Source organism: Ceratosolen solmsi, unplaced genomic scaffold, assembly GCF_000503995.2.
Source record: "Ceratosolen solmsi marchali unplaced genomic scaffold, CerSol_1.0 scaffold49, whole genome shotgun sequence".
NCBI lineage: Eukaryota > Metazoa > Arthropoda > Insecta > Hymenoptera > Agaonidae > Ceratosolen > Ceratosolen solmsi.
In genome coordinates, this window is record NW_011948450.1 from 26,338 (window position 1) to 50,319 (window position 23,982).

A 23,982-nucleotide genomic window follows, 5' to 3' on the forward strand; every position below is an offset into this window, starting at 1 on the left:
ATTCTAATTCTGTTGATAATGATTGTTAATTATGTTAATATATAATGTATTTACAATTCTATATTTTTCATTTAGGTACAACTAAATCCATAAAATTTATGATAGTGTTTTTCTGCCTATACATACATATAGATATAAAACTATCATCTGTTTCAGAATTTACTAAATTAATATATTTATTATCTGTATTTTTAGGTATTTTGAGGTATATTTATAAATTAATATTTTTATTTTATCAAAGAATTATTTAAAAAATTTAGAATGAATGTACTTTATAATACCGCTTTTTGTTTAAAAAATCTTAGTATTATAAATATTCATTATTTTTATATTTATATTTTAAATAATTCAGTGAATAATTTCTTGTATATCCCAGATAACAAAATATTATTATGTGTCAAGTAACAAAATTTTTCAATCTGGTTAGTAAAATTTTCTAAACAATTCATAATGAAATAATACATAGCAATATCTAAAATTTGATATAATTTATTTTCTAGATTATAAAATTAGTATTACACACTTGTAAACTTTAGTAGAATAATTGCATTTATGTAGTGGATTTGTTTTTTATTTCAATTTTTTACATTTACTAATTTGTATATTCTTAATAATGAAAAATAAAGATGGGAAAAAACTTTAATTATATATATATATCGAAATTTAATCAATAATACATTTATTGGATCATAATATTTACTTTTATTCAATTTATTATTTTCATATTATATGTTTATTAGCATTTATTATAATGTATGAGAATTTTAATAAAATAAAAATTTAGTGATTAATGAGATAATGGTTTAATTATTTATTTAAATAATTAAACTTTAAGTAGTAAAACTAATATCTTAACTTTAGATGAGTGCATTAAGAACATAATTTCATAGGATATGTGAATGTATATTTTTATCTATAATATGTATGTATAATACGTGTTAAAATGAAATAGCCATTAAATCAATATACTTAAACTTTTTAGTTTAAAATGTATTTGAACATTTTAAGTCTTAAAAGAACATGCGCATATCGAGATGATGGATAATTAGGAAAATTAATACAAGTTGTGGAAGCATTAAAAATTGCAGTTTTTAAGAGAAAAATGTCGAAAAATGGTCCAAAGATAAGTATATAAGAAGTATAATATTGTTTAGACATGTTGAGTAGAGAGATGGAGAACGGCAACAGATAGGTATAGGTGGGGATAGGTTGATAGGAGAAGGAAGCGAAGAGTGAAAAGCATTGCTGTTCTTGTCGTATACGTACATCGTAGGCTAGAATAGTACAGTGGCAGTTGGTCTCGGCCGTGGCTGGTACCACCGGTACCAGTATTCTTTTCTTCCTGTTCCCCTACCTGCCCCTTCCACTAAACTGCGACGTCATACCGTTCCCCTAAATCTCGCGCTCACTCCCTCCTCCCCCTCGTTTGCGCAGTCGCACTCCCACGAATGAGGGGCCGCCTATTGTGCATCAGCTTGAGACTAACCCGAGTCAGTTCAGCCCTCAAACTCTTCTCGTCTTTAATAACCAACAGGTTTCGGGTGAGTGAGTCGTGCTACGTACATGAACTACAGTATTACTACTCGACGAAAAAATTCGGATCCAAACAATATATAATACTTAGCGTGCGGATCAGTCGTCCTTGCTTCTTTCCATAGCCTCTCTCTCTCAGTGGTCAGAACACAGGGAGTTCCAGCCTCCTGAGGTATCAACGCACCGGGGGAGAGAGGGGAGACGTGTAAACTTAGGTACACGACTCTTCTAAAAACGCAAGAAGTCAAGAAAGTTTGGTCAATAGCGTAAATTTCCATTTATCACATCTGTAACATCATCTTCAATAGCACCTGCTACGGTGAGTCGCTGATATGCGCAGTTTATTTTTCCTGTAGTTTTGATTCTTCGCATGCCGATTCTTAAGTGCCACCTGTCGTCGAAATTTAGATGAGAGCGCTCGCTTTGTTTCTTTGTATCGTAAGTAAATCTGCATTGCATTTGAATCGTAATAAGTACGAGTCAACGGTGAAGAGCGAGCGAGGATGAGCATACGTTCAGTGATGCAAATATTTTTTAATTTGTTGAAAAGTTAGATTTTTTATGGCGGATGCTTGAAGTTTATTACTCTTTACACGTCATTATGAGATATTTATTTTAAAGTGCAACAGAATATCGTCGACTTTCAATAACTTGCATTCTTAATTTCCAATCTAAGAAATGCAACCTGACGTACAGAGAGAAAGGATACTTATTCTGCTTTTTCTATATTGTATACTTTCTTTCCCTCCTTCAACTCTGCCTGAGTTTAGTTTAAAATCTGTAAGGCTTTTCTACATGTACAGAAACTGATATTGTCATCCAATTACTTAAATTTTTTATTTGCCAAAATTATTACTTATTTGCAAAATTGAATTATTGTATTATTTTTAAGAATATTTTAAGTTATTTTTATTTTTTATTATTAAAGTATGTGATGTTAACACAAATTCTTAAAATTTGATTTTATTAAAGATATATTGAATATTAATTTTTAATATTTTCACCCATTTGGTTCTTATACAATAAAATTTAGCATATACGCTCTTAAACAAATATTTTATAGAACATTTACAAAGCCTTAGAGTAATAGCATTAAATGTTTATAACCATTTTAATATAATCATACTATCTTAAAAATGGAATACATTATTGAAAAATTTGTTGGAATAATAGAAAGGTCGATTAAAAATTCGTTGTGAAACCGAAGTATTATATTGTAGTTAAATTATACTGTTTACGTATAGAAACTTTTTTATAAATTTTTATAATATTGTATACAGTAATCAAACTGAGAAAATAGCATAAATTAGAATAAAACTGTTAATAGAGCACCTGTAAATAATCTATGTGCTTCGAGTAATTTAAGAACTTTGTCATTAAATATTAACAGCAATTAAGTATTTGGTGATAATAATGAAAATGTAAATTTGATTAAATAAGTAATGAAAAATTTTCCGAATAAAGAAGAAAGTTAAATATAGTGCTGTGATGGAATTATTTTCATTTGTGGGATATTTTATGAAGCGAATGACGCTAAGGCCAATCGCTAAGCATACGCATAACCAATAATTTTTTATGTAAAACTACAACTCAAGCTAGAGTTCAAAGTATCTTCTTCATTGCACGAATAAATATAGTCAGATTACTGCGAGTTTATGCTAAAGTTTATGAGGCCAATAAATAATGTACAGTTTTTCGACAGAATGGTGGCACTATAACTCAAGGTAACGGCATTGACCTCCAATTATACATTGTAGTCATGCGCTTCTGAGAATATTAGTTACACCAATTGAGTCATAGTTTTCTTATTGCTATTATTAATGAAATAGTATTATGCGTCGGAAAAAAACTATAATAGTTTCTTCTTTTGATTTAAATGGTATATTTCTCTTTTAAAAGCTGCACGTAAAGAGTCCACTCAAAACATTTTAACAAATTTAATTTATAAATCATTCTTACAACAGTAAGTCTTAAGTGTTTAGTCAACATTTTTTTTTATTTTGAAGTAATTTGATCCTATAATACAGCAACTGTTTCCATTAAAAAAATGAATTAATGAATATGGTATATCGATACCTGTTTATTTACGTAATGAAATTTATGATTTTTCTTTGATTCCTGTTTCTTTTATATGAGTGGTTGAATCATAACTTGTTTCAGCGTGATAATTATTTGTTCTTATTACTATTATTAAAGAAATTACTTATTATTAATGAAATCTTCGGAATTTTTGTTTAAATGTTTAATAAATAAAATGGGGGTAATAGATGCAATTAAGTACACAAATTTAAAATTTAACATAAACATTGAGTTGTTCCTAGAACTTTGAATGATTATTTTATGTTTTATTGCGATTCTTATGTCTATAAAATGAATTCGGGTTATAAATATTATGACATTTGCTTCAATATTAAGCTGTTTCAAAAACACATCTTTGAAATTGCATTATCAGCTGATTTATGCGATAGTTTTATAACATAAGCAAGGATTGATTTACTTTTATGATTACTGTTTTATGATACTTTTATGACTAAAAAATATACTTTTATGATTATAAAATCTTATACTTCTTGAATCTGATTTTTCAAGCACTTTTTAATTTGTTTCTTTACTATTTAACTAATTTCATTTTGCTATGTGCATCCTTCTGTTTACATTTCTTCAAAATAATTAACTATTTACTATTCAATTTTATTTATTTATTTACTATTGATTATTGGAAAAACTATTTCTGAATGTATATAGCTAGACCAAGTTTATTTCTACAAAAAATAACAGTTGAATTAAAAATTATATTTATTTTCAAATATATTTATTAAAAGATAATAATAATTTATTACTTATTACATAACTTAGAATCAAAAATACGTTCTATTATTTCTATGTAAATTAGAAATATAATTAAATTATACTGTAATTCTTAAAAAATAAATTATAAATTTTCTCTAATTGCCGTACTTGTGTCATAATAGAAAATGAAATGGTATTTAGATCAATTACAGTTGATTTTCTTAGAATTTTAGTCCGATACATTAAAAAAAATTTTGTAATTAACAATATACATTTCAACTGAGAAATTAATTCAATTAATAAATTATCCGTTTCAATAATTGTTGTTATCAGGTATTAATCGTGTATAATTGTTTTTTTTTATTAAAAATTTTTATATAAATTTATTTTGTATTCTGAGAAATAGTAAATTATTTGAAATCTGTATATTATTAACGATGATAATATGTAAACGAAACCTGAAATATGTTTACTTTCGATCTTTAAACATTGTGTATATTGTAAACCACTTTATATGCATCTGTTGTAAATGTAAGGCATTTCAAATTCGAATTGAAATATTTTTGTTTATATCATTATTATATTGTATACATTCAGTAATTGTATGTATAGATAAATTAGTGAATTATCTATCGATGCAATATATTTTTTAAATTAAATATTTAAAAGTTTATAATTATCAGATATACATAATCTATTAGAAATAATCCAAAATTAATTGTATTTAATCAACACAGTTTATTTATTTTATAATGTACAACAAATGGTAAATTACGTATTGTACTTATAAAGTGTATATAATTATTTTAATTATTTTAAATACTTGTGAATATGACTAAATGTATTTTAAAATTTTATATAATTTAGAAATATATAAAATATTTCGATTACCTTTTCTAAAAGATAGTATATATTTTTCTATTACTTATTATAATGTAATAATGAGTATTAAAATATAATTTTCATAGTTAGTTTTCAAGTTTTTTTGTAAATCAAAATATTAATTCAAAAAAATAAAACTGTAAACATTAATACAACATTTTAATTAATTAAGTTAATATTTATTTGAATTAAAAAATCAATAAATATATATATTTAAACAACAATATTCGGATAAGTCATATTATTTTATATGCAACTTTTTGCTTAATTTTATGAAATAATTATATACCGGTTTTTTATTTTTTTCTACTCACTTACGGTACACATATAATTTTAAAAGTTCTGACTTTCTTGGTATTAAAATTATTATCGAACAAAAATTTATATTTTTATTTTTGATATATTGATTAAATTTATTGGAATTATTCAAACTACTAAATTACATAATAGCTCAACGTTTATGAATAATTAACAAACATTAAATTGCTTTTGAAAACTTATTATATTATAATAATGATTAACTGTTTAAACAATCTTCTCTTTTAAAAAAATAAAATATTCAAAATAATATATCTTTTAATATTAATTACAATAAGGAAATTGTTGTTCTTAAGATTTAGTTTTATCTGTATCCATGCGTAAATTATATTTATTACAAGAGCTATTGGCACGTACGAAACTTGTAGAAGAAATTGGGATAATTTCTAACTTGATTATAACTATACAAAATTTAAATTATGCATATTAGATGTAACAATAGAACACAGCATTCTGCAATATTATATATATGTATTATATAGAATCAAGTTTAATCAATATTTTGTTTTATAAACAACAATAAAATATAAAAATAGTCATAATTGTAATTAGGCATCAATAATTAATAATTCAAATGTTCTATTATTATAAATTAGAAATAATTTTTACATTAAAGAATCAGTTTTATATGTATATATAAGAACTTAATTAAAAGTTTGTGCTCGTTATTTTAACCTGGATTTTGAACTCTTATTCGTTAATAGTTTCTAAATAATCTGTATTAAATGTTATTTACAACTGTATAAGTAAAATAAAAACTAATTATCTAATTATAGAAGTTGATAAATGTTTTATTTTTTACCCCAAATTTAGATGTTATTTATGATAGAATCCAAATAAAATATACAAAAGAAGTTTATATTTTATTGTTTTTCAGATAAATGAAAAATAAATATAATCCTTGCCATGTATCTTTATATTATAAATTCTAGTTGAAGTATTTACTTTTTGAAACCTAATTAATAAATTTTATTAAAATAAGTTTTATTTGTCTATATATTAAAGTACATTAATTAGGTTTCATAAATAAGTTATTTGAATCTTTTATTTTTGGTATATACAATTAACATATTTGAAAATCTATATTTTTTGTATAAAAAACAGGAAAATTAATTTTGCAATTAGAATTATGAAAGAAAACGAAATTCTCTTGAAATAAAAATAAAAAAACCTTCTTTTTAAATGTACGAAATAAGTACCTATAAAGAATTTTGTTATTCCGATTACAAGACAATATATAATAAAAACAATTAATAACACGAAATTAAATAAGGAAAATATATTATATGTCGAATTTCTACAAATTTTAGTTTGTTTTCCATTTAAATAAATCATTGTATAACCTTTCATTATTTTGATGTACCAACAATAAAATAAAAAAATATCTGTGTTAATTAATAAATTATCAATAATATAATTATACATGTGTAATTAAAAAACAGCACTTATTAAATAAAAAATATCTTTCAATCATAAAATAATTTTGTGCAATAAAAGAGGTAAATAGGGAAAACTTATGAATTATTTGTAGAATATTGAATCACTTATATTGAAAACCGATATTTTGAATCAGTTAGTCATATAAATAATCGCCATTGAATAAGATTTTTAAAAATGTATACGTTTAAAAATGTCTATATTAAATTATTAGATAAATATTTAAAACAAATATAAAATATATATTCGATTTTATAAATTTATATGTTATATTTCATTCATATGTAACAGTTTTAAATATATGACTGTGTCAAATATATTAAAATATTGAATTTTTTTAGCAGAAATTTAATCGAGTAATGAAATATTGTACTTTTATAACATGATTTATAGTGCTAATTCCTAATAAAATATATTCTAATAATAAAATATACTTTTTAAATGTATGTTAGTACACTAAGTAGGTTTTTCAAGTTCTTTAATTATCAAATAATTAAGAATATTTAATTATATGGATAATTGTATGCCTACAATATGTAGAAACCTTTTTATTAAAAAAATAATAATTGATCTATACGTAAAAAAATATGCATAAAAAATAAGAGTAATTTATTGTTTTCCATAGGTATTAGAATTGCAAAATAAAGTGATAAAGCAAGCAAAACTAATGGATCATAATTTATAGACGTTATTTCTATCTGTAAATCGATGTTTAACAATTATATTAAAATTATACCAAAGGATTAGTTTTAGTAATATTATAATTTGCAAATTAAAATAATTATTTGATTATAAATCGAATAAGTGTGCAATTTCTATGAGTACGTATAAATATTATCACTCAGATTACAAAATTACACTTCTGAAGAACATACCAGTTTTTTTTTCATTTCTTTTAACCGAACACTTTATTATAAATAACATAATTTATGATTAAGCATTTCATAATATTTATGTATAATAAGCATTCACGTTAAATTAACTTTTATTATTACTTTTCACTTAAACTTAATAAGATATAAATTTTACATAAATAAAGTTTTTTAACTCATATAATTTTACAGCCATTTAAATATATTCATTATATATTTAATCTTTTAGTTGAATCATTTATAGCACATTGTAGTTTTAACTCTTTACAAAGTCTGTTCTTTGTCTCTATCTTGCAATACACCTTTGCAGAATAAAATTTTTCTCTCATAATTAAAAAGTTCTTATTGTATACAAGCACGAATATTTCAAATTTTTGAAAAATATAAATTGCTTGTATTTGTGGGAATTTTTCATTTTTGGAAAAAATTAATTTGATCAAATTCTTTGAAAACATTTTTTTATGTTAATTCTAATGATTAATTATTCAAAATGTTTAGATTTGCACATAATATGTTTCGAAATATATACACAAATTATTGAACAAAGTTGTACATTTTCAATTATTTTTGTGGTTATCAATTATAGTTTTTTATATCAAATTCGGTATAAATACCGAATATATACAATTATAATATATGTTAATACAAACTTTTGAAAAAATATTTTACATAATTAGGTACATTTACTATTATATTTAATATATAAAATACTAAACAATAGTATATGCGAACTCATTCGAAAAATAATGCTACTTATAAAAAAATCAACTAGAAATCATAAATAAATTTTTTTTTTATTTATTAATTATTGACATTAATAAATACTTTATTTATTCGTTTTATCAGTATTATGTTTAACAAATCCCATGATAATATTTTTAATGTCATTATATATTGAATACATTTATTTCCGCTACCATCAGCTTCGTAAATCCATTTAATAAAATGAAATGATCAACCAAGTAATGAAGTTGTTTCTTAATGTATTTTACTTAAACAACATATAGAATTTGAATTTAGATGATTTCAAAGAAAATTTTCAATTATTACTAACTAATTTAATAATTAGTAATTGATCGATAAAAATGTAAAAACTAAACTTCGATAAAAACTAAAGTAAGGTAAATTAGAAATGATTTTTTAAATGTTTTCGATTTAATATATTTTATTTAATTTTTTTTTATATATTCTGTGTCAATACCATATTGTATAACTAAGTACAAGTCACAAAAACTTTTACATTAAAAATTATATATAAAATAATATTTTTGGAATATTAATAATAATGGAATTCATCTGATTCGTTACATAAACAAGTTACATTTTTTTTTACTAAATTTTAAAATGTATATTAAACTGAATATTGTAAATTATAGAAATGTATTCATAATTGAAGTTTAAGAACCCTTGCATAATTTGGAAAATGTATTTTTTAACAAATATTCGATTCTAGTTATTTGACTCGTGTCATTTTTATATTCTGATTATGACTTATATTTATGTATTCATTAATTATGTAAATTAAATTTAATAAAAAAAATATTAGATATTAAATTCTTTATAGTCGCGACAAAATAATATGTACTTAATTTTTTGATTATTGATTAAGTGTTCAGAAGTGTTATAATGTTCGATGACTTTTAAAAATATTCTACAGTATAGGTACAAATAATCCGTATTGCTATTTACTTAAATTTGTTTTGAAACAGTTGAACAATAGAATGGAATAAAACCTGTTTCTTTAAAATGTATCAATATGTATTTTACTTAAAGAAATACGTTTGTATATAAGGTACATTAAAAAAATAGTTTTTTATGAAAGATTGTAAATCACGGATCAATTGTATTAGAAAATAACTTCATTGCAGTTAATTTCATTAATATATTGTCTCGTTGAAAATGACAAAATATATTATAACATGTACTAAATGATATACGCAACATGTTACGAGAATATGTAAGTGAGCAATTAGTAAGTAACTTACACTCATCAATTATCCCATTTATATACATTATAAAATAAAAAAATCTGATGTTCTGTTCAGATCATCTATGTAATATTCGGCAAAATAGAGAATGTTTTGGATTACAAAATTGAAAGTTTATGAAAAGTAGTTTTAATATAATCACATAGATACAATATTGTAAACGCCCTTAATTATATTCTTTTAATATGATAAAAGCATCCATTCTAAACTTCAATTAACTTTAATAAACATTTATAAGCATTTTTAAAACTAAGATCTTTAAAGTTACAGTAAGTCTGCATATTCTGCCATAAAAAAACAGATTTTTTTCTATAATAAAATTTGCAAAAGTATATAAATTTACAGTTTGCGTTCATCTTTAAAAAATGGTAGTATGATACTATGTACATTTCAGATTATTTCTCGTAATTGGTATTTATCTTGCCCTTCAACACATTCCTCTTCCTCTCTCTCTCTCTCTCTCTTTCTCTCTATCTCTACTTCCCCCTCTCTCTGTCTTCTAGTATACAATGTTGTACAAAGTGAGACTAATGCCAATAACATTAATAATAGGATATAATTTTTAGTCTTTACATAGCAAATAGGAAATTTTTTTTTAATTTGTATAAAAATTTTAGGTTACTTTTGAAAAAATCCAAGATCATAAAAATGGAAGTAGATATTTATGTGGTTTGTAAAAGATAACTACTGAAAAGAAATCTGTGCTATTTGGTGATGAGAATATATTTTTCATTTATAAGAATATTACAATTAAATGCAAGACTTTTGTTGTACGTACTGCATGTAAACATTTTCTTTCCAATAGAATTATATTTCCAATAGATATAGATATAATAGAATTTCTAATAGAATTCAACAAAGGTAAGTTTAGTATGGAGCCATTTGTGTGAAAATAAATATAAATATGACAATAATCAATAATCAAATGAATGGAGTATTAGATATATATATATATATATATATACATTATTAATATATGACGTAAATTTTATTATCTCTTTTCCTGTGATCTATTATATAACCAGTTCAAAGACCCTAATTAAAAATATCATTAATAATTTTATTGTTTAATTTTTATTTTCTACAAATTAAACAACGTAAATGTAGTTTTTAATTCTGCATTACAAAATTTATATTTTGATTTAAATTAAAAATAATTAACATTATAATGTTTTTAATAAAATTCAAATCATAGCAAAGTTCTGACATATTTTAAACCCGTTAGTAATAACAGCTTCTAAATCATCACTTCGTTTCAATTTGTGTGAAGTTCATCTTCTTTTATTTTGACATGCATTATTTAGAAATATATCTATGCAAGGAGATTATTCGTTTCTGCTTTATAAAAATTTTAATTCTATTAAAATCAGATTAGTCTTCATTAGTGTGAGTTAGAACATTTTAATTTAGCTGAAATACTAGATAAGAGAAATTTATATTATTTGTATTTTTGCATCATTATGATCGAATGGTTTTTTTATTACTTATATTATTGTTAACATGCGATATACGTATTTCAATTAAATACAATTTTTTACAATTATTTTATTTTTTTCAAAAATTTATAAAAATGACAAAAATTTGGATTTAATTGCTTACACATATTTTGATTGAGCATATTTATATTTTGCATATTAATTCTTGCTAGTAACTATATGGTTTACATAGATGGTTTAAATAAAAATAATAATAATAAATAATAAATCTATAATATAAACATTGAGATTAGATATGGGAAAAGGAATTCCTATATAATAATTAATTTAAATTAGAAATGAATAGATTAGAATTCATTGGTAATGATGAATCATAACTTTACAGGCGTTTTTCATACTATGATAAGGCCCTTTCAAGCATTTTTAATTTCATACTATGATTCAATTAATATGAATTGAAAATTATTTATACATTAAAATATGCTTTATATTTAATTCAAATTTTTATCGGATTGGTAAAGTTAACTGGAGTAGAATTTGAGATTTTTATATTTTTAATTTACCTCTACATCAGCTTTATGATTATATGCTTTATATAAAAAGTATATGTCAATAAGGAAATATTATATTTCGAAATTTATATAAAATAGCTTATACAAAAGTATAAAAGAGTTTAGAATTAAAAAATTAATTATTTTTAAAATATTCGATTATCAAAATAAAATTAAATAATATGAGCTACTAAAATACTAGAAATAATATCAAGAAAATAAAAAATAGTACTACGTAACTAGATCATTTTTTCTGTTGCTCAATATTGAATGACAATTATTTGCTACATTTTAAAAGAACGAATAAAATTCTTTCTATCAATATCTATATTGGAAAAAAATCATAAAAAAATTACGTTTCATAAATAAAGAAGGACATAGCCTTCCGAGGTGCTTCACGGCGAACATTCAATATTTGCTTCTTTCTAGTTGCTTTTCTCATACTATTGCATACTTCAGATGTAATGTATTACCTTGATTTGAATGAATATTAAATCAATTCGAAGCTCTGGATGATTAAATCTCATGGAATTATGCAACTTGCTTTGAGTATACTTTTCTTTGTTCGATAAGTAGATAAAATAGATAAATTTATTGTTAAACAAAAACAACATAGTAACTGCAATTAATGAAAGTTAAATACATTAACTAATTATTTAATATATGATATATATGTTTAATATATATAAATATATTTAAAAATTAAATATATATGCATAAAATATAAGAATAGCCACATAAAATTTCTATTTCCTTAATTTATTCTACGAGTATTATTCCTATTTAATTATTAAATCATAGGCGATAGTTATAGAAATTTATAATAGATTTAATTATCACAATTTTTTTAATAGTTTTGTTTATAGAATTAATAATATAAAAATAGTATAAATAGATCAATATTATTTATAATTATTAGAAATCATATATTAATGTCAACTGTCAAAAATTATCATTGTCTAAGAGTAGAAAAAAAAAGTAATAAGGTATATTATGAATGCATCTACACATTTTGATAAGTTATGTAAATGATCTGAAATATTTGAAACTCACGATAAAAATGACGAACACAGTAACTAACATATGTGATATATTAATCCAGATACTGTTTGAGATTATTATATATGTATATACAGTAAAATATGGGGGGTTTCACTATTTGGTAGAATAAATTAAATGTATATATTATATTAAATTAGTACTAAAAATTTGTTGGACAAATTTAAAAAAATTTGGACCATTTTGAGTATAAGTTTTGAAAATAATAATTCAAATAGAATTCATATATTGATAAAAATTGCTTTTTTGCAAAAGATGTTTGAAATCCAAAAACGTCTTGCATTAAAATATACTATAATATATCAGTTTGATTGAAAGTAACTATTAATCGTTACTTTTAATCCCTTTTTATCAAGCATCGAGTATGCAGCATATATCGAACATCTTATTAAAATATTAATTTTTAAATAAAAATCAAATATATTATTTCAGATGACTATACAATAAAATAAGGAAAATAATCAATATCAACATAATGTATTAAGCATATTTTCTAATGAAATTATTTATAAATAATATTTTTTATATTTTACTAATTGAAAATGTATTATTCATATTTTAATGAAATTTTATATAATATATTTTAAATAATTAATAAAAATTAATGTGAAGTAAGGAAAAACGTAGCTTATATTTACTGTATTCGTTATATTTATTTTATATAATGTCTCGAATTATAAATCTAAAAATTTATTAATAATTATGTTTGAAAAGTTATTATTTAGTATTCAGTATCTACTTACAATTTTTTAAGTAATTAAATGTTCATGTAAATATACATACAAATGAAAGTGAGTATTCAAATTTAAATATTAATTCATTAAATTAATTCATTGAAAACTTAATTCATTGAAATCTAAAATTGAATTTTTGAGTCAAAAACTGAATGCATGTATTCATTGCTATAATAATTAAAGCAAATTATTAAAAGGATTTCTAGATATTGTATTGTGTAACGAATATTAATTTAATGTTTTTCGAAATATTAGGCTAATTTTTCATTTAAATATTGAATGAATACTTTAGATTGGAGAAACTTGGTTTTTTTCGTTTTCTATTAACCATTTCGTTTCAATAAATATTATTAGTATTAGAATATAAATAAATCAAAATATATATTATTAAATATATTTTAATTGCTTGCTGTTCTACTGCGAATAAAAATGTTTAAATTCAGAATATAATAAACATCAATCAAATCATCAAATAAATAATCAGTCAAACAAATAATGTAATGAAAAATTTGTATTCAATACCATTATATAAAGAATACTGTATTATATAGAGAAACATTTATTTAAATATATTAATATTCATTTTTATTTATATATTAATAAAAAAAACCCTATGATAAGGCAAAAATTTAATTTGTGATAGATTATAAAGAATTTTTATTTTCAGCATATTACCAAATATATATATAAATTTAGAAAGTAATTTATGTGTATCAAGATTTACAGATAAGACACTTATTTTTAAAAAATAGGTATTAATAATGTATTTTCTAGTATAAATTTGCACTTTTACTATATGATGTACATTTAAAAATTCTATTTATAATCGATTTCAAGCATAACATTAAAATCGATTTGAAATATTTTCTATAAAAATAGAAAATAACAATCACATTTCTTTCATTCTAGATACCTTGAAAAAGGCAATAAAATGAGGAATTCAACTCTATTAAAGTGGGCACAGAACTCAGCTAACAATAAAAATCAGCCAAGTAAAAATGGAGGTAAATTTATTTCATAAAATATTAAAAAAGAATTCCTGTATACGATTTAAAAAAATTTTAATATATATTATAATTCACGCATCAGAAATTTGAAATAAAATATTTTTGGTATAGTTTAAAACAAGATATTCCTTCCAAGTGAAAAGTTACATGTTACTATGTATGAATTTACTTTCAAACTATATAGTAGTTATTAGAAAATCATACAATCATGAAAATAAACTAATCAATCGTGTACTGAGTGATAATTCAATAACACATAATAAAATATAATAAAGTGTGTATAAATATCAATTCTGATAATTATAAGCTATCAATATCAGTTTTTTCTAAGCATAGTATTGCGTACCATATCCAATTATTTTTATTTGCCTTTAAATTGATTTTATAATAAAAATATTATTTGTGATTAATGATTTTGATTTATAGCTTAAATACGAATTTGTATGATTTATTTTAAAAACTTGTAGTTTTAGATAATTGAAGCAAAGTTCATTAAATGTTAATTTATAATAATTTTAGTTCTATTTTTTATTTGATAATAAGCTTTTTTCGATATCATTTTATTCCATTTTCTATATTTTAAGAATATATATATATAATAATAATTGCATTTTTAATTATTTGAAAAATAGGTATTTGTGATTTAATTAACTTTTACTGCAGAATTCTTAATTGAATAATGAATAATTGAAAAAATTATGTTGATAATTAAACAAGTGTTAATTCATTAATATTATAACATGGATAGAAGTTCATAAATATATAAAAAGTGACTAAGATTAAAATGAGTTTATATTGAAATAATATCATTTTCCAATTTTTATTATAAAAAAATACTACAATTTCTTCTTGCAGGCTCTAGTAGAAATTGGATACACCCACCAGATACACTTCAGAAAGGTCACATTGCTTACCTAGTCAAGGTATGTATAACAAAAAGATTTTATATAGCACATATGAATCTATATAATAAACGTTACTAAAAATTATGAACTCTGTATATATTCCATATATTTTAGTAATTTAATATATATTAAATTCCAATAATACATATATATATATATATATATATATATATATATACGCATTTATATATAAACTTTTTTTGTTTGATGCTTTTTAAAATAAATTTGATAAAATTGATTTATGTTATAAATAAAAATTTGTAATAAATTAGTTAGGTAGAAAATTAGTTTGAATAAAAGAAGAATCAATACAACATTGAATGTCATATGAATACATGTATTTAGCTATTGATTAAAAGAATAAATTGGTTAAGTTTCACTTATCCAGGATAATAAATTATCAACATAAATTGATTATAAAGTATTTTTATAAAGGATTTTTTCAATAAATTAAATAAATTAGTAATCGGTTAATCTTAATAAAAATTACAGCTATTGGAAGTCTATTTTTAAATGAACTGGTTGGAGATAAAGATTTTTTTTCAAATGACAGAAAATTGGAAAAAATAATCTATTTATTAGACACTAGTTGATAAAAAAAAGAATATATGTAAATGTATATGTATAATGGAAAGTAATTTTTTGACGTAATAATACCAAACAATGGATTTTATGAGTCACTCGACATTGGTCGAATATTGTATATTCTGAAAATACGGGCCTTTAAAATTACAATAGCCTTTTGTACATAATAAAATATAACTTTGCTATGAATAAAATATTAAAAAATTTTAACGATTTTCAGCATCAAAAACTTTTAATACTATTGAATTGATGACATAAAATCATAATAAAGTAATAATTGTATGTTTACTTGTTTTATTTATGTATCCCTAAGAAGTAATTTTCGTATTTTATGTACAGGCTATCTTTGTTTCTAAGTTAGTTTCAATATTTTATTGAATTTATACTTTGTATCGGTATTTTTAATTAAATAAGTATTTATTTTTACTTTTTATTTTTATTTTAATTATTATTACTATTTTTATATTTAATTTATGTATTTATTATTAAACGTTTTTTCAATAGGAATGGAATAACAAAATTTAATATATTTTATAATGCAATATTAAGTATAATGTAAAATCTTATTCCAAACATTGAGGATCTAACATCAGTTTACAGCTTATAGGTATTAATAACTAATAGTTACAGAAAAAAATAAGAGTAAAGAGAGAAATCTATATAAATTATGAACATTAAATACCTGAATCAATTTTACAAGTAAATTTGCTCTGCCAATATAATTAATATAAATATGAACAATAGTTTGAAGTATGTGCAAATTGCATAAATAAATATAATTTGTTTGTATTATCTATAACTAATATAGATTACTGCAAAAAAATGAGAATCTACATCTCTTTCTATAATAATTTTTTTACTTTTCATCAATTTTTTAATTATTAATAGAAAATTTCACTTTTTTATTAATACAAAGACATTATAAAATAAAATATCCTCAATATTTAAAAACGATAAAAATATTGTGTTTATATATTTATATTATTATTATTGTTGCCGTGTTATTAAATATATTAATATTGTTTATATCTTTTTCCAAATCGAAAAAAATATTAGCTTTAACAAATAGAATATCATATTTTTAATAGTTCTAACTTAACTTAAGTTTAAAAGTGAAATTTTAAATCGTTGAAATCATGTAAATTATTAAATGTAAAAAATATTGATCTTTTATTTTAGAAAAATTGATTTGTTATTAATGCAATAGAAGATTTATAACTTATTTCTTATATTACGTGTCTATGTTTTTAATAATATGTTAATTTTTCGCCTTAGAATTTGTTTTTGATTGTTAAATAATTATAAGTATTAAGCACGTAATTATTGGCAGACAAGATGTACTGTTATCGCTTGAATAAGAAATTTTGAAGAGAACAAATATATGCTTTAATAATAATGTGTTGATACGATATATGTAAACGTAGTTTAGAATTTGATAAAAAAAAAAGATATAATTTTCACTGACGATAATCGTGTATAAATAGTTAGATGTTGATTGTATAAATTTATGGAACTACATTTATAACTCCGATGATTACAGAAGCAAGTAGTATTTCAATGCGCTAATTAATTGACCTACTCGCGTCAAGGCAAAACAATTAAGCATTATCATTGTCGACTAAATATATCAAGTCTATGACACATATGTACTCTGCTTGCTATGGTGCATATATGCAAGTTGCGTTATATGACCTTGTGCAGCGCTGTGAATCTAAGTAAATGCTGTAGTATTTATAAACACCTTTATATCTATAGTAATCGAGTAGTTAAAGTTAATTATGCCATTTTCAAAACACAAGGTATTGACGAATGAAAGTATTCATTTTTTAAACTTCTAGTTTTAAACGATCAAATATACATTATGTTTTTTGCTTATTATTTAATTCTATTTACGCCCTTATTCTTTTTAATATAAATATAATTGATCTTTCTTCGTCTATAAAAATGATAACCAGAATTTTTATTTTTAACATTTAATGTGTATTCAAATTAGTAATTTCATCTTTAAAAATATAATTATAAGCTGTCATTATACAATTTAGAACATATAAAGCGCTTAATTAAAAAATTTACTTATTTATAAAATGTAAATAGACTATCATTGTTATAGTATAAGATGGAAAATTATTTAAAATTAATTATTGATTTGCAGTATCTCGGCAGCATTGAAGTAGATCAGCCAAAAGGTACTGAAGTTGTAAAACATGCAATACGTAAACTTAAATATAATCAAATAATTATGAAGAATGGAGGAATGAAAACGCCAAAGGTTGAGCTTACCATCAGCATTGACGGTGTAGCCATTCAAGAACCAAAAACTAAAACATCTCCAAAGGTACAATATTTGGTTGATGTCTTTTTACCCTTATCTATATAAGTAAATATTCTAATTAAGTTAAATATTAAGTCTTAATATTGAATATTTTATTAATCAAGTTGTAAAAATAACAATAAAACCAATGAAAACAATCTTAATAGTATCTTCAATATAAGCTATTTTCAAATACAATGATTTTTATTTTATTTGATCTTGAACGTAGTTTTTTTTATTCATTCATAATCTAGTGGTAGGTAATTTTGTTCGAATTGATTAATTTTAATAAAGTTTTAATCACTGGTTTAGTAAAAGGAATATAATCATCATTTTAAGCTTTATTTTTCTTCATAATAAACTTATTAATCTTATGTTTGATTAACTGTACAATATAAGAATTAATTTAACGATAGTATGGCCTAACGCTATTCTTTATGTATATTTTAAAAGTAGATTGAAATAAAGTTTTTTGTTATGTAACGGAATTTTATTAGCTATAAACCTATATTAATAAATGAAAGTTTCAATGTAATGTTCTCATAGACGGTATCCCTGCGTGGAAATATACATACGTTTATATATACACACGATAAGAATTATATAAAGAACTGTTGATATAATATAAAAATATAACTTTTTACAGCAAATTATGCAACAATATCCTTTACATCGAATTTCATACTGCGCGGACGATATGAACGAAAAAAAGTTCTTTAGTTTCATAGCCAAAGAAGAAGATGCCGATCGGCATACGTGTTATGTCTTTGTTAGTGACAAGCTTGCTGGGGAAATAACGCTAACAATTGGTCAAGCTTTTGATCTAGCATATAGGCGTTTTCGCGAGACATCTGGGAAGGATTTAGAAGCCCAGAGGCGAGCTATGATATTGCAACAAAAGATCAAACGACTCGAACATGAGAACAACGTTTATCGGCAACGCCTACAGGACATCGCTATTATTAAAGGCTTGGTTAGTCATATAAATTAATTTCATTGATTTTTCTCACCCTTTCTGCTCTAGGATCAAAATAATTTTATTTTATCAATCAAATCTTAACTTACTTACACTACTTTAGTATATGTTTATCGCATATTTTATTTGCTTATCACTGATTATAACGATTTGCTTTTTTCAGTTGTATACTTTTTAATTACAATTATTATATTCTGCAATAATTTGATAAGTAGAATTAAAAACAATTTTGCACTGGCAAAATTAACTAACAGAATGTATCTATTTATTTTACAAATATTATTTAAAATTTAGTTATAGGGGAATTTGGTAATAAAATTCATTTAAAAATTCCAATTGCTTATTTATATAAATTTCATCAAATTATTTTAATTATATTGTATTTTAAATTTATAATAATGCTTAATTTTCAAAATAAATAGTTTGAATTGATTACAAAGAATTGTCAAAAATATTTTACAACATTTATAAACAACAAATTAACATGTTAATAAATTAAGAAACTAATTTAGAAAGTCCAACCTTTATAAAATATTAAACATTTTCACATTTTCACATAGTCAAATAACAATTGCGATAATAAATAATTTTATGCAATTTCTAATTGAAGATTTTTTTTTAAAGTTAAATTAGTATAGTTAGGAACCTATGAAATAGAATTGAATCTTAAAATATAATTAATTTATTAGATTTTTAGATGTTTAATACAATTATTTATTTAATTATCAGTATAATTAAAATTATAATTTCCTACATTTATTATAGGTAAGGTAATGCTACAAAACTTGTTTTATTTTGATAAAAATTAATATACCTTATTTCAGGCTGATATAAGTTCATATTTGATTCAGCATGATATTCCTGATATTTTGCATGTTGCTGACAATTCGGTGTCTTCATTACCGATATCATCCTCAAAAGAGAATATTCCTCGAGTAAATGGAAACGTCGGAAAATTATTCATTAACGCTTATGCTGATACAAATGGAAATGCTTCGACTGGAGCACAGCAACCACCTCCAGTTCCTCCTAGGAGTTTCGAGAAATCTTTTGATGATAACTTCATTGGGTAATTAAATTTTTTGTAAAAAATTCTTTGTTTTTAAATAATTCTAATACTATTAATATATAAGAAAAAATATATGTATTAAAAGTATAATATAAAATTGTCTGTTGAATATTAATGTAATTGGAAATTGAAATATGATTAAAATTTGTATGTTCAATAATATGAAATGTAGAACAATACTATAAGTCATAAAATAAACGATTTCTATTCATAAAATATGTAACTATTATATAAAAGTAATATATTATATTTAATATCCATAAACGAATATAATATATTAATTACTTATAATAGAAACTATTGTTTTCAGCAATGAACCTTCATCGCCTCAAAATTTATCTAGTGGATTGAAAGTGGAAGGATTTTTAATAGATGAGTTTGATGAAGAAGATTTTAATCCACGAGCCTATGAGAGTACCTCAAATGGAATGACTAATCATGTGTTGAACAATAATTCATCCAATGGTCAAATTACTGCAGGAACTATTTTTACTCAAACAAATGGATTAAATTCACCACCATTGTGTAAAGACTATTTTAATATAAAAAATTTCTATTATTTAACAAATAATTAATTATTTTAAATTATAGTCATAAAAAATCTTAAATTAAATATTTATAACAATGAAAAATCTTAGTATTAAAAATAATTAATAAAAAATTGGTGTTAATCAATTATTTCAATCAGAATATTATTATTAATAAATTGCTGTTCATAACATTTTCTAGTTAAAACTCTAATATACTAAATTTTTAAATGGTTTTATAACAGTAGCTCCACCACCTAAAGCTAAAGATTCAAGAAGGCAAAATGGTTTAAAAGAAGATTTATTTGGAAGTGTGCCTTTTAATGTCGCATCAAATTTCATCAAGAATGATTTTAAAGATCCATTTGAAATGGGTGAATTTGGAGATTTCACTCTTCATTCATCACCCACACACCAAGATCTAGAAAATGCTATTGGTCTTTTGGATAAGCGATTATTAGAAATGAAGGTACTATAAATTGTTTCACTACATTCATTAACTGTTATTTTTATATATTTAATTAGCAATATAAAGTGATTTAAATGTTATATAAAATGAAATACTTGAGGTTTATCATTATCACTATGTATTTATGCCATAAGGAAATGGCAAAAATATTAATTGTTTATCAGTTGTGGTTTTCACGATTTTCTAATAAAAATTATAAAATCACTAATATTTTTGCATTGTTATACGACAGCTTTTCTTAAGAAATGTATAATAAAAATGATTGTAATTTACGAATTTGATTGAAACACTTTAATTTATTTAAAAGTCTTAATTGGCATTATTTTATTTTATTACATTACAAGTTTAAAATTATTAAATTAAAAGCATGCTTTATACAAATTATTAGATAAGACAATTGGACAATAAATTAGGATAGATATTGGACATATAAATCAAAAATTGATTTATAAATTTTTCAATCTATTAAACTAATTATACCGATATAATATAATTATAATGTTCAATCTTAATAAAAATTGTATATAACTAATTTTCTATTTGTGATTGATAATTTAGTTTAAAAATTAATTTATTTCAAGATAATATTTAATAAAAAAATGTATAATTTTATAATGATAGTAATTGCTCTTAAATATAAATAATATCCATTAATTGCATTAAGAACTTTTATATTATTATTTATATTTATACATCTATTACTTAATAGCTTTAAGTTAAGTATGGAATAAATTCTTATAATACTTTTAAAAAATTTAATAGCTCTGTTTTATACAAAAAATAAGACTTAGAAATTTAAAAAATATAATATAAAAATCAATGTATGAAGTTCAATTTAATATAAGTTATATATTATCTACATATAATTTTCAAATTATTTTTTAATATGAATTTAATATGCTAAATATAAATGATATATTAGTAAGAAAAGATTCTTAAGTTATTTATGTTAATTTACAGGATGGTTTTAGTCGAGGTCTGTCAATTGGAAGTGGTGACTTCTCTTTAGAAAGTTTAGATCCATTACGAAATTAATTAAGGAAAATTATGAAGCAGAAAGTCTTAAATAAAAAGGCTAAATGTTATGTGATAAAAAGAGAAAGCGAGAGAGAGAGAGAGAGAGAGAGAGTATTAGAACTTGACTTTCCAGACCAATGCAGTTCGGTTCAGGAAGGATGCGAGAATTAATCAATTGGATGATAGGTTGTGCATGTTAAATTAACATTAGTCAAATTTTCTTGAAAGCTAAACGTTTATCTACAATTGAGGAAGTTCAATATTTATAATGTCAACATCTGCCTATTAATTATTCTTTAATAATTGAAATATTACTTTGATAAATTCAAACAAGATGTAGGTTTTGTGTCAATTTGGCAATTGAAGCAAAAACAATAACAGAAACTTTAAAATCTTAAAATCAAGAACAATATTATCAGTTGTAATCAGTAATAATAATATAGTATTGTATTTATCAAGTGTATAACGACTTAGCGTTTAAATGCAAATATACCTATCGTTTATAAATTTATAAAACAAAATAAATATTTTATACTTATGTAAATGAGATTTGAATAGTTCGTTACACAAGTTTAATAAATATACGTATAATAATAATTTAATAGTAAATGATCGATATTATTTTTAACAATTTCTTTAAAAGCTCATTGTCGTTACAAGCAACTAGTTGAAATTATTTCTTCAGGTAATCAACAGAGCCCTTTTTCGATTTTCCTTGGACTTTATCTTCTCTATTATTTTATGTATCACACATTTTTGGGTCGTCCGTGTAACTGAAAGAATAATTATAATAAATTTTATGATGTGAAAAAAAGGTTTATAATACACATAAATCAAATTCAAATTAAATATTTGTGCAATAAGCTCAGCGCGTTTGCTATGAAAAAAAATGATTAAAATGTATTAATCTATTTGTAATATTTGTCAAATTATTTTTAGTGTCATAATGAATCTGTTAACAAATAAATATTGAAAAATTAATTTTATTAAAAATGCCTTTTTATAGCAGACTATCATATAATGCTTATATTAAACAATTTCAGTTGGATATACCATATTAAAAATTATAGTTAAGAGTTTTTATGAATTAATTAAAAAATTCTATCAGATATATCATAAATATATGCGTATGTTTAAATAATGCTTATTTTTCAATTGTTTAGGGTTCATATGAAAATCTCACTATTAAAATACGTTTTTAGATAAAATTTTAATAATAAATGGAATATAAATAATTAAATTATTATAATTAATTTTGCAAAAAGAATAGAAACTTATTTAAATAAATCAATTTTGAATATTCTTTAAATTTATATATCTTCATTTATTTATAATGAATTAAAACAAAAATTTAAACAAATTAAGACTTTTTCAACATGTATGGTAGCACGAATAAATATAAGTTTTAAAATTTTCAATTTGAATTCATATGTTGCTTAAAAAATGATAACAATTTTCATTTTTCTTTTGATTTATTATAATATTTAAAATTTAATGGTTTTAAATTTCGGAATTT

The 23,982-nt window shown here is 22.0% G+C and overlaps 1 protein-coding gene across 1 annotated transcript; it reads left to right on the forward strand.

The window, feature by feature from the left end:
• Positions 1 to 1,749: 1,749 nt before the first annotated feature.
• On the forward strand, positions 1,750 to 23,260 carry LOC105366502 (PTB domain-containing engulfment adapter protein 1). The gene is made up of 9 exons (XM_011504960.1): positions 1,750 to 1,852; positions 14,510 to 14,604; positions 15,463 to 15,530; positions 18,250 to 18,432; positions 19,055 to 19,381; positions 20,209 to 20,453; positions 20,764 to 20,978; positions 21,226 to 21,449; positions 22,410 to 23,260. The coding sequence occupies exons 2-9, from the start codon at positions 14,532 to 14,534 to the stop codon at positions 22,482 to 22,484; spliced, it is 1,410 nt and encodes a 469-aa protein (XP_011503262.1). The 5' UTR covers positions 1,750 to 1,852; positions 14,510 to 14,531; the 3' UTR covers positions 22,485 to 23,260.
• The last annotated feature ends 722 nt before the right edge of the window (positions 23,261 to 23,982 follow it).